Source organism: Erpetoichthys calabaricus, chromosome 7, assembly GCF_900747795.2.
Source record: "Erpetoichthys calabaricus chromosome 7, fErpCal1.3, whole genome shotgun sequence".
Taxonomy (NCBI): Eukaryota; Metazoa; Chordata; class Cladistia; order Polypteriformes; family Polypteridae; genus Erpetoichthys; species Erpetoichthys calabaricus.
The window spans coordinates 118,974,584-118,990,634 of NC_041400.2; the positions used below are offsets into that span (position 1 = coordinate 118,974,584).

The window sequence follows — 16,051 nt, forward strand, 5'->3', positions numbered from 1 at the left end:
TTTCAATCAAAATGTGTGCAAGACTGTGGAAAACATACATTTTATCAGTTGCATTTAAATTTCTAGTACTAAAACCTGTCCGAACCCTAGTACTAAATAATATATTTCATATTTTAGAATTTGTTGGTGTTTCAGCTTCTTGAAATCTTCCAAGGTATGGATTCAATAATGCCCTAAAAACATTCCTTAAGAAATATCTCCATGCTAATTCAACAGCATTATACAGTTTCTGCATATATTCTGACATACAATTATCCTTCAAAAGATCTGCTGCTTGTCTTGAGATTTGGAGACTATGCATTGGAGTAAGCAGAAGTCACTGTGTTACAATGTTCATGGAACCGGTTTTGGATGAGGCATGGTGATGCAGTGCATTGCCTGGTTGTTATCCATTTGAAAAAGTGTAAACAGCGACTATAACGAGATTTACCTCCTTAGCATTACATTTTTTCTCAAAAAAAAAACATGTAAAAGAGCACTGCATTTTTGGTTTCAAAATTGACAGTATTATTAAATCTCATTTTTATACTGTAAAATTTGCAAAACACGAAGTACAAAGTCAGAATAATAATAATAAAAATGAATAATAATATGAATAGCACACGGCACATGTGCGAGTGACACGAGTGTCTCTTTCGGAGTCGAAGAATCATTTTCGGTTTCACTGTTCATTTCAAGTTCACTGCCTGATGACATATTCACTTCATCATCAATGCTGATGAGAAGCATGTCGCATTATGAGGCTTGGAGAAGACATGTTTACACTGTTGCCCGGGTAACCTTTGGGCCTGACAGTTATGCAAGACACTCCTATAGCATTTCCTGAGTAAGACTCGCCACTAATGCTGTTGGCACTTTTACAGCCCAAGTAAACCTCAGGTCTACCGTGAGATGCATCTATACCCTTGTGCAAGTGACACTTGGGACAAACACTTTTAGAACTGTTTTTACAGCCAGAGTGACGCTTGGGTCGAACGCTAAAGAGGTTAATATTGTTTGGCCAAAATAATAAAAAGCACCCCAACTCTGATCACTTTTAGAGTATGAAAAATGTTACTCTCTAAGCTCTCTGTGCCACAGCCAAGAAAAGTCTTTACTGAAATGTATTTTGTATCAAACAAGCTGTGGCTTTGGATTCTGCATTCATGCACAAGAGTATTTTGTATTCGGGAAACAGTGTGGACAGGGTAATGATGTTAATCAAAAGAATTACCACAAATTTTGCTGAACAGCCACTTTTTACTTGTTTGTGCCCCTGATACCCCTCCATTCCTACCAATTGGTTCTGGCACCAGAAAAATAATATACAACCAAGAAAATGTTAAAAAGTAATTGGGGTGCACATTACAGGCCCTCCGTGCATGGGTTTCCTCAAGGTGCTTCAGTTTCCTCCCACAGTCTAAAGATACTTAGGTCAGGTGGAGTAGCAACATTAAAATTTGTCAGTGTGTACGTGTCTGTTCACCCTGCAATGGGCTGCATATCCCCACAACACTGCTTAGGATTAAACAGGCTTAAAAAATGGTATAGTACATTTCTTGTATAGCACCTAGCAGTCTGCTTTTCATTAACACCACCGGATTGTGCTCAATACTGCTTACTTCTTAAAGGTCTTCTCTTCATATATTTGAATTATGAATGTGTTATAAAAATTTTAAGACCGTTTTACTTTATTCACTTTCATTATTCACTACACTGCTTTGTAATTCTCGTAACACTTGAAATCACCAGTAAATAATGCAGCTCAGCTAAGGAAGTCAATACTGGCTCTGTGTTGTTACCTAGTGAAAAAAAGATGTTTTCAGTTAATAAGGAAGGCAGAAAACTTGGCACTAATTATTTAATGATACAGTACAACATTTATGTAAATGCAGCTGTATAAAACTTGACAGCACCTCCAGTGCATGATTCACATCATAGCATACTTAATAACTATACAAACATCAACAGGGCTTTTGTGGTTACTTGAGGAATGGAGTATACATAGCTCATTTATTGCAGTGTTTCTTTCACATTTCAATAGCTGAGACTGGCACTCTCTGCTGTATGATTAATGCCAAATAACATGATGACTACAAAGAATTTTTTCCACATAGTTTGTCTGTTATTTTGGGACTTTGGCAATGTGTATGACAGATTTCTCTATCCCGCAAGCACATCCAGAGTGAATCTTTCGTTACATGGAACATTTCTAGTGTGAACTAACTGCTACTTACTGAATTTCAAATTACTGCCCCCAATACCCATTGGTAAAGTGAGCTTTGCACTGCATTTTCACACATCTAAAGAGTGATCAAAAAAAGTTTTGAGCCTAAGCCTGACAGTGGTATTTTTATTGTGCTGATTTTTAAAAGGCCAAACATAACCTCCTGTTTATTAAAATATGAGAACAACAAGCTTCTACTATTTGTTTCAGAAACAATTCAACATTGCTGTCAAAAACTGCAAAACCAAGTACTGTGTTCACAAAATTCCTACCAATAGACAACTGGCCTAGGACCAGGGCTAGTCTTCTTAATATGTCACCATCAAGAGTTGGGAATGCAGAATGTGGAGGTGACCTAATGTCTCTCAAAGATGGGACAGTCTAGCTAGTGTTCAACGCCACAAGAAAATGTTACCAACTAGAAGCAAATCATAATGGAATAATGAGAAGTAAAGGTGCATGAGATTGCAAAATTAGTAATGGGTCAGATGAGTTAATTCTTCCGGAACAATTAAACATGAACATTGTGGCAATTACTAAAATGAAATATCACAACATTACATTTTCCAAGGAGAATATCAAGTTGATTAATTTGAACTGGGTATGAAAATTGAATATATCAGTATGACTGAGACAAAGTATTGGATACATGGCAATTCTCCAACACCAAAGAAATTCTAGAACTGTCATGCTAACAACTTTTTTTGCTATGTTGGTGGTATAATCCATATTATTTAAATGCCTTGAAAGGCACAAATTACTGATTGAAATTTTTTAAATTTGCTTTATATTTTGTAGCAATCAGCAAAAAGCTGAAAATATTTTAATTTGCTTTGTACTTTGATGCAAACAGAGAAAAGCAGAGGAGAAAGCTGGAGTACACCACCTTTTCGGTACATGACGATGTATCCACTTACACTTCTTGGGTTACAAAGGGTGATCTGTGGATTAGAAGATACTACATTCACCCTATTCTCCAGACTTTGTTCATTACCCATTTCCCAATTAGACAGGCTTTCTCCAAAGAACACTCTATGCCAAAGGTGAAGATGTAAAGTCTGCTACAGAAAAAGCTACACAAATCTTTTTTTTTTTTTTTTAAAGCAGAACTTAAAACACTTTGTGAATATTATAACAAATATGTCATAAATAACAAGTACAGAAAAAAAGTGTTTCGTGTTATTGGTGTTTCTTTTAAAAGGTCAGGCTCAAAACTTTTGATCACTTCTTAGACAAATGAGTTATTGGCAAATTTTCAATTATTGTTTCAGGTTATACTTTTACTATTACTTTTCAGATTCTGTATTGTAGAAAATAATTGGATCAATGTAATTAATTTAAAACACTGGGTCCACTGTAGGAAAGAAAAATTACTTACCGATTATTCTTTCCACTATCTGATATTGTGAGTGAAGGTCATCCATAAGTTCTTTCTGGCAGTTTAAATATTCTACATCTTCAGGAGATGCTGATTTCAGCCTAGTAGCAAGAGACATATAGTATTAGATATGACACTGCAAGGATTAAACACACAAAAAATGAAACTGATATTTAATGATTTAAAATGTTGCTATGGACTAGGTAATGTTTCTGCCCTATTTGCAATGCTGCAAATACAGGTTTCCACTACCTACAACCATGAACTGAATTAAGTGGATTTGAAAAGTGTATTTCTTTTCTCTAAGAGCGACAAAGAGCTATAGCAGCCTAAAAGTTGAACTCGCAAAAAACACACCTCAATTCACCTGCATTTCAGGTTTATTGTGCAACTGAAATATGCAACCCAGAAAAGGCAATCACTGACTGATTCAGGGTTTTAGTTTAATGATTATTCTCACCTTGTAAGAACATCATGGTCTTCAACAAAATGAAAAAAAAAAAATTGGGCCAGCTCTAAAGTCTACAATTTGTATCAACCCATGTTCAACTAAAGATGAACAGAATAAAGTAAATACCACAGGTTTGTGTGGTGTCGTAGAATAACAGCAAAGCTAAAGAACATTACTCATTTTGGTGCAAACTGAACTTCATCAACAAAGTCAACAAATTACAGAAGGTACAAACACCAAACAAAAGCTTAAGCATTACTTGATGCTTTCATGTATGCCAAGGACTCAATTAATTGAGAACTAGTAAGCAGCATCAAGGAAATATATGGAAACATGTTGGTATCTGTATATGACATTCTCTGGTATTGCACCATCAGTAGCTTAAATTTTTCTTATATATTTACTCAAGGTGACTTATAAGTTTAGGGTATAGTACAGGGGCACAGACAGGTTAAGAGACATACTTTTGACTCAGAGGTGGGAAATGAACAGGCAAATTTAGGGCTTAAGGCCTGGCTACTACATTACACTGTACTTCAAGATCAACAAGCAAAGATCACTTACCATCTTTTTACATCCTGCTCTTTTTTCTTAAAATTATCAAGTTTCTTCATTCCTTTAACATTCTGCTGTTTAAGTGTTTCCTCGCTCTCCCATGTATTATGAATATGTGACCATCCCTTCCATTTGATTAAATACTGAATTTCTCCTGCTTCCTTTTTTGGGTCAAAACCAGCATTTGGATCACCATCTGCCTCAACTGCATAGATGGTTGTTGATGCACCAGTAGCTAAAGCATATAAATTGTTAATGTGACACAGCAGAACAAGACTAATCCAAAAACCCTGAATTAACCACAAACTGACAACTTCATGACAAAACACATTTAGTGCTCTCCAAATTTTCAAAATGTGCTATATAAAAAAAAAAAAAAAACAAAAAAAAAACCACCACATATTACAAGCCATAGCTTAACGTGGTCACAGTACATATTTAGTTGTTACTAAACTCAAACATTTAAAATAAACATACATAAAACCTGAAATGATGAACAACAGGAGAATAACCCTTCATATTTCTTAACACAACTATGTCTGTAGTACTAGGGTGTAGTACTGTGTTAGCCGTTATGAATATAGTGAGAGGTCAAGCAAAATGACACCAACAGCATTTTGCAAGCTTACCTCCCTTCGTTCCGCTTCTCATTTCCATTACTTTTTCTAATGTCTCAAACTCATCTTCTTCTGGTTGAGGAACATCTTCTCCACATACTTCCACTAAGTCATCAGAATCAGTTTTCATGTCCTCAAGCTCTTTGTAGCTCACATTTACAGTTGCCTGACGGCGGGGGCCCTTCTTGTCATTGCATTCATCATCATCATCATCCTCCTCCTCAGATGACGAGCTTACCTGCTTTTTTTTCTGGGACTTGACTTTTTTACCATTACGTGCATTTAATCTAAGTAAACAAAAAGTGGAAAATGTTTTGGGTAAAAACTGAGAAATAATATACTTTAACTTGCATTAAATAATTCACCATTCACATAATTTCTATGTAAACAACTCAGCCCATTTCACAAACACATGCTGATCCAGAATTTTACTAGTATACTTCTGGATCTAAGGCAGTTTGTAAGCAACAATGGACTCTGTTGTTCTGAGAAACTCGACCTGGGAATTTGCCATAGACATAAACCCAGACGACTGCTATGTTAAAGCAAGTAAAACAGCATGACTACTACATTGAAGACACAGAGGGTAAGTTTAGGAAACCAAAAAGAAAAAAAAAATTTCATAGCATAATTCTTATGATTCCTACTGCTTTTTATTAGACTCTTTGGGCATTGAATGTAATGATAGAGCCTTATTTGAGTAGTTACAGGTAGTTTATGAGAACTGACTTAACAGCTGGTTTCCCTATCCATTTGATAGAGATCACAGAGCTCAGACCACCCTTTCAGCACCTGATGCTGCTTTGGGATATATATTCTTTAAGTAGATTGCCCTGCTTCCATTGCATTTACAGGCACTGCTTACAGGCAATGTGTTCAAGTAGTGACTGGACCATCTTTGCCCATAACAGAGTACTACATCTGAACTGCTGTGCTAGTCCTGACATCACCAGCACTATCTTTTTGTTGGAAAACATTTTGATTGATACTTCCTCTGAGGATTAAAAGTGTATGGGTTAGGATGAAGGGGCAAGATAGGATGTGTCTCCCAACTTGTACAAGTGATTTAGGAGATTGAGAATGATCCTTTTTCATGGAGTGGTTTAATACATTTGTGAGAATATATACTTCCTCAATTCAGAGATCCACAGTGACTGAAGTCATTATCGTTGTTAACTTATGGGGATAATGTCAGTAGTCAGATAGGTGTAATCTGAAATAGAACTCCCACCCCTTTACTCTGAATCATACTGGCTACTGACTCTGCTAACAAATTAGCACATGGAAATGCGTCTTGTAGCCATTACTGCGGACATATCGTAAGATGTCTTTTCAAAGTTTACAAAAATGTGCAGCTCCGGCTGTAAAAGTGATTTACAAATTTTTGGGTTTTGTTCTTTCCCGAGAGGACAAGGAGGAAATTGACCTAATTTGATAAGAGTCACTTTGCATGAAGACTCTGAAAGTATCATAGTTAAAACCAAACAAGTTTTGATCGACTTTGATGGTGGATGTGGATATAGGAATGAATTCTGACAGATACAGTAATCATACTTCAGAGTTTCACATATTCACTTGCTAGTTTATACAATTTTCCACTTCTCAGTGAAGAATTTAAGCCTGTGCTGACTTATAACAACAGTCATGGCGATGCAGCCTATACAATTGAAAAATCCATGGATACACAGAACATTCAGGTTTTGAAAAGGACACGAAGAGAACAATGCTAAATGCTACTAGTGTTTATACAGTGGTGTGAAAAACTATTTGCCCCCTTCCTGATTTCTTATTCTTTTGCATGTTTGTCACACAAAATGTTTCTGATCATCAAACACATTTAACCATTAGTCAAATATAACACAAGTAAACACCAAAATGCAGTTTTTAAATGATGGTTTTTATTATTTAGGGAGAAAAAAAAATCCAAACCTACATGGCCCTGTGTGAAAAAGTAATTTCCCCCTTGTTAAAAAATACCTAACTGTGGTGTATCACACCTGAGTTCAATTTCCGTAGCCACCCCCAGGCCTGATTACTGCCACACCTGTTTCAATCAAGAAATCACTTAAATAGGAGCTGCCTGACACAGAGAAGTAGACCAAAAGCACCTCAAAAGCTAGACATCATGCAAGATCCAAAGAAATTCAGGAACAAATGAGAACAGAAGTAATTGAGATCTATCAGTCTGGTAAAGGTTATAAAGCCATTTCTAAAGCTTTGGGACTCCAGCGAACCACAGTGAGAGCCATTATCCACAAATGGCAAAAACATGGAACAGTGATGAACCTTCCCAGGAGTGGCCGGCCGACCAAAATTACCCCAAGAGCGCAGAGACGACTCATCCGAGAGGTCACAAAAGACCCCAGGACAACGTCTAAAGAACTGCAGGCCTCACTTGCCTCAATTAAGGTCAGTGTTCACGACTCCACCATAAGAAAGAGACTGGGCAAAAACGGCCTGCATGGCAGATTTCCAAGACGCAAACCACTGTTAAGCAAAAAGAACATTAGGGCTCGTCTCAATTTTGCTAAGAAACATCTCAATGATTGCCAAGACTTTTGGGAAAATACCTTGTGGACTGATGAGACAAAAGTTGAACTTTTTGGAAGGCAAATGTCCCGTTACATCTGGCGTAAAAGGAACACAGCATTTCAGAAAAAGAACATCATACCAACAGTAAAATATGGTGGTGGTAGTGTGATGGTCTGGGGTTGTTTTGCTGCTTCAGGACCTGGAAGGCTTGCTGTGATAGATGGAACCATGAATTCTACTGTCTACCAAAAAATCCTGAAGGAGAATGTCCGGCCATCTGTTCGTCAACTCAAGCTGAAGCGATCTTGGGTGCTGCAACAGGACAATGACCCAAAACACACCAGCAAATCCACCTCTGAATGGCTGAAGAAAAACAAAATGAAGACTTTGGAGTGGCCTAGTCAAAGTCCTGACCTGAATCCAATTGAGATGCTATGGCATGACCTTAAAAAGGCGGGTTCATGCTAGAAAACCCTCAAATAAAGCTGAATTACAACAATTTTGCAAAGATGAGTGGGCCAAAATTCCTCCAGAGCGCTGTAATAGACTCATTGCAAGTTATCGCAAATGCTTGATTGCAGTTATTGCTGCTAAGGGTGGCCCAACCAGTTATTAGGTTCAGGGGGCAATTACTTTTTCACACAGGGCCATGTAGGTTTGGATTTTTTTCTCTCCCTAAATAATAAAAACCACCATTTACAAACTGCATTTTGTGTTTACTTGTGTTATATTTGACTAATGGTTAAATGTGTTTGATGATCAGAAACATTTTGTGTGACAAACATGCAAAAGAATAAGAAATCAGGAAGGGGGCAAATAGTTTTTCACACCACTGTACATAACATTTGGCAGCTGCCTGGTGCAGAAGTTTGGTTTCAAGAAAAGCTTCAATCCAGCTGATATCACACAACTTCTGGGCAGGATGTGGACTTTTCATCTATACGGATTCAAAAAAATACACGCCTCCTAAATTTAATTAAAAATTGCATTACTGTGGGGCCAAAGCATTAATAATAAATCCAGAAAAAATATACAAGAGGTGTTCAGATACAAATCATACAGCATAGTACTGGTCATTTGTAGTGCCTGCAATGAAGAGGCATTTAGACAGAATGAGAACACAGTACAATAAGGAAGAGTTTGGTTGGGATTTATAAATATTTACTCTTATGGTCATGGTCTTGTGGTCATAGCAAATATGAAAAAAAGCATCAAAAGGAATTCTAAGCTAGTCATCAGGGAAAATCTTAGGGTTTGTTGGCAGAATTGGCACCATAAAAAACCTCACACTGTTCCACTCCATCTGAAATAGTGTGGTGCTGAGGTATCACCCGTTGCATGGCTGCACTCGGTTCCTAATCTGGATCCTGAGTTGGTTTGTCGTGTGGTGGGTGCAGCAATGCGCTGTATCAGTGCGTGCTCCTAACCTCAACATCATTTTAATTAGCAACAATTTAATGTCCCCAACATTGAGTGTGCATTTAATAACATTTATCTAACTTTCAGTTTTTTACATGCTTAAGTCAGGTTTAAATCTTTTATATATAAACTTCTATATTTACTAATACTATACAGTGATCCCTCGCTATATCGCGCTTCGCCTTTCGCGGCTTCACTCTATCGCGGATTTTATATGTAAGCATATTTAAATATATATCGCGGATTTTTTTGCTGGTTCGCGGATTTCTGCGGACAATGGGTCTTTTAATTTCTGGTACATGCTTCCTCAGTTGGTTTGCCCAGTTGATTTCATACAAGGGACGCTATTGGGCAGATGGCTGAGAAGCTACCCAACTTACTTTCTCTCTCTCTCTCTTGCGCTGACTTTCTCTGATCCTGACGTAGGGGGTGTGAGCAGGGGGGCTGTTCGCACACCATACGGACGCTCGTCTAAAAATGCTGAAAGATTATCTTCACGTTGCTACCTTCTGTGTGCAGCTGCTTCCTGAAGCGACATGCTGCACGGTGCTTCGCATACTTAAAAGCTCAAAGGGCACGTATTGATTTTTGACTTTGTTTTTCTCTGTCTCTCTCTCTCTCTGCTCCTGACGGAGGGGGTGTGAGCTGCCGCCTTCAACAGCTTTGTACCGGCGGTGCTTCGCATACTTAAAAGCCAAACAGCCCTATTGATTTGTTTGCTTTCCTCTCTGTTTCCTTTGAAGAGGAAGATATGTTTGCATTCTTTTAATTGTGAGACAGAACTGTCATCTCTGTCTTGTTATGGAGCACAGTTTAAACTTTTGAAAAAGAGACAAATGTTTGTTTGCAGTGTTTGAATAACGTTCCGGTCTCTCTACACCCTCCTGTGTTTCTGCGCAAATCTGTGACCCAAGCATGACAATATAAAAAAAACCATATAAACATATGGTTTCTACTTCGCGGATTTTCTTATTTCGCGGGTGGCTCTGGAACGCAACCCCCGCGATGGAGGAGGGATTACTGTACATATATATATATTTTTGTAATATACAAGAATATCTCAGTGTCAAAGTTCTACTTTATCATCTAATATTTGACAGCAGAAAGGACTGCTGATGTAGCAATCTTGCATTTACAGGTGACCTCAGCTGATTCATTTAACCAATCTGTTGATATTTTTAACTTTCCTCAAACTTACTCCAAGATGAAAAAATCAGATAAAATGGAACAGGGTATACATATTAAGGTTACTGAACCTATGAAAAATTTAGAAATGCAAAGAATGTTACAAAGCTTTAGTTTACAATTTTAATTTAAATGGTTTTTCTTAGATATTCACCTATTTGGAGGTTTTCTGCTCTTTACTTTATGGTTGGGTTCGTAGTCGGAGGCGCTTTCATCACTGATTCCACCTTCTTCTGATGAGTTTGAATCAGAATCTGAACCAGAGCCGGATTCAGATTCAGAATCTGATTGGGAGCCGGAACCAGAACCAGACATTTGCCAGTCTTCACTGAAATTAAAATTAAAAAGTTAAAATTCACAATTAGTTTCAGCACAGATAATTCAAATACTTTTTTATTAAATAAACTATGTGATAAAAATTTGTTCCTAACAAAACACACTTTCAAGGATCACCAACACTTGCAAACAGGAAGCTAAAACTGGAAGAACTCTATGTGCAACTCAATGTCTCTGAACATTTTATCTCTGCTTTTTTCAGCATTTGGAATCAACCACCTAGTTGGAGAATACTACTTTTTTATTTCAGCCACTGAAATGATTAAGCATTTTAACCAGAAATTAAGAAAATTAAATATTATTAATAATGAGGTCATGCTCCAAGATGATCAGTACAGTGGAACCTCGGTTCACAAACCATAATTCGTTCCCAAACCTCTGGTCGTAAACCGATTTGGTCGTGAATCGAAGCAATTTCCCCCATAGGATTGTATGTAAATACAATTGATCCGTTCCAGACCGTACGAACTGTATGTAAATATTTTTTTTAAAGATTTTTAAGCACAAATATAGTTATTTACACCATAGAATGCACAGTGTAATAGTAAACTAATGTAAAAACATTGAATAACACTGACACAAACACCCAGGCTCTCTGCTCAGCTGCAGGAGCAGGCTCTCTCTCTCTCAGCAGCACGCGAGCACCCCTCCTCCCCTCAGCTGCACGCGCAGGCTCTCTCTCTGTCTCTCTCTCAGCAGCACGTGAGCCCCCCCAACCCCTCTCTGTACCATTGCAGCAGTTCGCGCTATAGCCTAAACACTTTTTAAATGAGTTTTAAGCACAGGGGGGGGGAAAATAAGGAACATATGAACAAATCCGAACTTTATTTAAAAGCCAAACAAGATCACGCTAATAGCATTACAACCCGATCGCTGTAAACACACTTTTTAAATGAATTTTAAGTATGGGGTGGGGGGTGGGGGGGAATGAACATTTGAACAAATCCGAACTTTATTTAAAAGCCAACCAAGAAGTACATTACAGGAGTTCAAACTAATAGCATTACAACCCGATCGCTGTAAACACACTTTTTAAATGAGTTTTAAGCACAGGGGGGAAAAAAGGAACATTTGAACAAATTCGAAACTTTATTTAAAAGCCAACCCAAGACAGTAACATTGCAGGAGTTCACGCTAATTAGCATTACAACCCAATCGCTGTAAACACTCTTTTTAAATGAGTTTTAAGCACATGGGAAAAAAAATGAACATTTGAAAAAAGAGAAAAGTAACATTGCAACACTTCTCATAATTAAGTCTCAATAATTCTCACCACTCTTCACTTGCTTAGAAGCCATGGTTAACTGCAAAAGCACACGAAATACTGTAGAGCACGAAGAGTTCACAGGTAAAGCACGCACGTCTGACTGAGAACAATGAACAGGGAGAGGCTGATCACGTGCTTAAATACAGTAATCGGCGCGTACGAACCGGAAGGGAAATGAAATAGAGCACTAAGACTTCACAGCGAAAGCACGCACGCACGGAGAACAATGCAAAACGTGCGGAAATCATCGGCGCGCACAAACCGAAAGGGAAACTGGCTTGTTCGTATACAGAGTGTGTGTGGTCGTGAACCGAGGCAAAAGTTTGGTGAACTTTTTGGTCGTAAACCGAGTTGTACGTGTACCGAGATGTTCGTGAACCGAGGTTCCACTGTACAGGGATATTGGTATAACCTTCACAAGCAGGGAATAGCAAAGAATACAATAGCAAAAACATGACTTTTTCTGGATTAGGGTCCCCACACATTATCAGAACTACACACAATACTCCAAATATGGTCCAGGTGCAGGCATGGAGCCCTAAAAATGTTAAAGCAATTCTTTTAATTAGTATCTTCTAATTTCCTAATGCCAGTTATAACCAAGTTTTGTGATAAAGTATGTGGAAAAAATTCAGAAAAATGGATTTATGCATTTAAAGATTACTTTGAAGATATATATACATATATAGATATATATATAAACAAAAAAGTGTAGCATCTTACTCTTTCCGTTCTTCTTCCTTTTACTTTACTTGATGCATCTTCTGAGATCCTCACTACTAGATGAGTTCTGCAAAAATTAAAGTTTAAAAAATAAAAAAATGCTATAAGTTTTAATTTTATACCATAGAAATAAAATTCATTCTTGCAGTTCTAGTTTAAAATTTGTTTTTTTTTTTTAGTTATGAGAAAATACATAAACAACAAAGGAGGGGAGTGTAAAATTGAGATTTATTAAATTTTCCTACAAAACCATGAGATTTCTGTAGATTACATTCAATACTTTAGACAAAAAAAGTCAATACATTTTTGATAAGGAAAGCAAGAACTACTAAAGACTAATTCTGTACTTCAAGATTAATTTATGCTCCATGGGAAATTTACTTTTATATGGAATTGCGACCTTTTTCCTTGAATGGGAAGTCCATTTGAGTGAATGAAACACAATGTTTTTTTATTCTATGAAAACCAGTGGTGTCTTTTTTTCCAAATTTTCAGTCACCTGTGCATTTACATTTCTGACGTACAATAAGTGTCCCCAGTTTTACATTACACTTAGACATGTTAGGGACAATTCTGAAACTTTCAAGAAGTTCACCATTCTGTATGACAGAGGGGTGTCTCTTTAGTATTTAACAGAGTATTACTGAACATTATTTTAAACACTGAATTTTTTTCTGGGGCACTTTAGATTGGTACAACCTGTTGGTTTATGTTTATCCTTTAAAAATGACTGAAATAATAAATTTATGTTATTTTTCTAAAAAGACTGAATTGTTATTAAAATGATTCAATATCACTCCAGATCTACTCAATCCAATATAATGTTGCACAGGTGCCAGAACCTATCCTGGCATTCCCCTAAGGAAAGGCAGGAAAGAGTCCCAGAAGGGCACCATTCTTTGGCAGGCACACTCAAAAACACAGTCACACAAGGACAAATTGCTAATTTAATGTAACCAGCCTGTCTTTTAGAGATCATTGAGACGACAAATGGAATACCCAGAATTGAACCCAATGCAATCATGGGGAAAACATGTTATTCGTTAAGGACAAAAATTCTGGCAAATGATTTAAACCTAAGATGCTGAAACCAATAGAGAAGCACTAACCCCTGTGCTACTGCATCTCGATATTGTCAGTCTTTAGAATTTTAAGAAACTAAACCCAATCCAATTCAGTTCATTTTTTTCTCACTTTTGTCATGTAGCAGAAATAAATGAAATGCTATACGTGTAAAAACTATTTCCATTTGTTATACAGAGATATTTTTTTGATATATCTGAATCACATATATGGTTACTTTTGCTTTGCAAAGATAATTAATTTTTGTAAACAAAGGTAAATTTTTCATAAAAGATGAAACACACTATTGACAATTAACCTAAACAGAAATATTTTTAGCCATTCCCTGGCCTCAAAAGTTGACTGTTTTTGTTGAAGTACCACTAAAATATATAAAATGGACACCATTAGTTCAACAATAACAGTCATCAAAACAAACCTTAATAACCCTTTCTCATCTTTAAATATGGTTTAACACTGTCTACCTATATTTTACCACTACTTCTTATTTGTCTTTGGCTATTCCAACTAATTTGTGAATTTTTGTGTAGAGATGCTCAACACAATGAGCAAACAAACTAGAACACCACATATGACAAGTGACTAAACCATAGTATGTACAGTAAATGTAGTTATTGCCATAGAGAATGACTGTGATTGGGATTGTAAAACATCCAGCCCAACACCATCCTGCAAGCAAGGTTTACAGTAATGGTAATGGCTGTGAAGATGATCTGGTGTTTAGACAATTTTCAAATAAGTATCACCAGTGCTAATATTATTTAATAAAGCGGCATCCGATATAAACCCAACATGTCTTATAAAGAGGCAATGTTTAGAATAATGAAATGCTCACTTCTTGGATTAACTAGGTAACGGGGGCCTCCAGTTTACAAAAAGGCAAGATGGACGGTCAGAAAATCACCATTACACTACCAAAACATTTTAACAGAGGTACAGTAAACATATATAGATAACAATCATATTGCTGTGTCACACCTATAGTATGGCCAATGTTGGATTATATCAAGAATTTTTTTTCGTGGGATTGCAATAGAGACAGATTTGGACTGCCATAGAAGTTTAGTGAGGTAAATAGCTACAGTAGACGTAATCACACAGATAAACTATGCAAGATTCAATAGTCAAAATACATATTCTGACTCATCTAAGTACAACGCGAGCTGGCAAAGTTTTGTCAACCAACATTATTGTAATATTAAAAAACTATACGTAAATTATAGTCATGCCTTCATACTTTAAGTAAGTTGTAGATAGTGTAAAGTGGCAAATTGGCCCAAATTATCCTACTAAATAATGCAAAACATACATAGTCTGATAAATATTGGTCTGCTGTTTATTGAGAGCGGTTCCATCCCTGCTTGTTTTGCCACTAAGACTGGCTTCACTGACTGGTTTGCATTAAGAGGGTAAGAATTTCTTTTTGTTTGGTTTTTTTTTTGTTTTTTTTTTTTAAAAACCTGAAATCTTGATAAATTGTCATAGCTTTGTCATAAAATCCTAAAAAATGTAGCATGCAATGCTGCTGATTGTGCCGTTGCATCTCTACACAATAATCTTAGTAAGGAGAGATGTATGTTCTTATGTAATTGCTAAAATTAATGGGCAGTGATAAGAACTTTTAACTTTAGAATTACCTATATGTTTTATCTTCTAGATATATAAAGATCTACAACATAAACAGGAACAAATAAAGTGAAAGTAAAACATCAACCTTCTTAAATGAAGGACAAAAAGCAAGAAAAAGCTTACATGTACAAATGGTTTCTACAAAGATGTCAGCGCATAAGTTTAAAAATTTGATTACAGCAATAAAAATTGATTTTTACAAAATGCATTTTAAGACATACGATTACCCCTTCTGATGTGGAATTTGATGAACTCTGCTGCTGCGTATGTTGCTGCTGCTGCTGTTTCCTGAGCATGGCAGATCGCTGAACTGTCAGAATACTTGGATTCGATTTCCAAAACTTCAAGAAAGAAAGAGAGAAAAACAGATGGAGAAAATGTCCAGTACCAGTTAAATAATCTTTATACTCTTTACACTGATATAGGTGGGTCTCAGGTTATGGAAGCCTTGATTTATGGCAATTCTGCAGAAATTAACATGCATAAAAAAATTTCAACCTTTCTTTTCAACTGAACTTCAATTAATATTCAATTGCATATTTAATATGCTACATCCTTTTTTTTTGTAATTCTGAATGAAGCAAACAAGCTGTGACATGAATGAATATGTAGAAGCTGACATTAATGATACAGAATAGCACAACACACTACAGCAAGTCTGGGCAGCTTT

General features: G+C 36.6%; 1 protein-coding gene across 2 annotated transcripts in view; it reads right to left on the reverse strand.

Annotated features, from left to right (window-relative positions):
• Positions 1-16,051, reverse strand: part of chd1 (chromodomain helicase DNA binding protein 1) — a 236,842-nt gene that overhangs the window by 145,543 nt on the left and 75,248 nt on the right. The window contains exons 4-9 of one of the 2 annotated variants that reach the window (XM_051929867.1): positions 15,609-15,722; positions 13,512-13,516; positions 10,498-10,671; positions 5,220-5,494; positions 4,600-4,825; positions 3,585-3,685 (exon numbers count right to left, since the gene is read on the reverse strand). In XM_051929867.1, coding sequence (XP_051785827.1) covers positions 3,585-3,685; positions 4,600-4,825; positions 5,220-5,494; positions 10,498-10,671; positions 13,512-13,516; positions 15,609-15,722 — 895 coding nt within the window. Of the gene's footprint in view, positions 1-3,584; positions 3,686-4,599; positions 4,826-5,219; positions 5,495-10,497; positions 10,672-13,511; positions 13,517-15,608; positions 15,723-16,051 lie in introns of those variants that run through there. The other variant, XM_051929866.1, reaches the window with a different exon arrangement.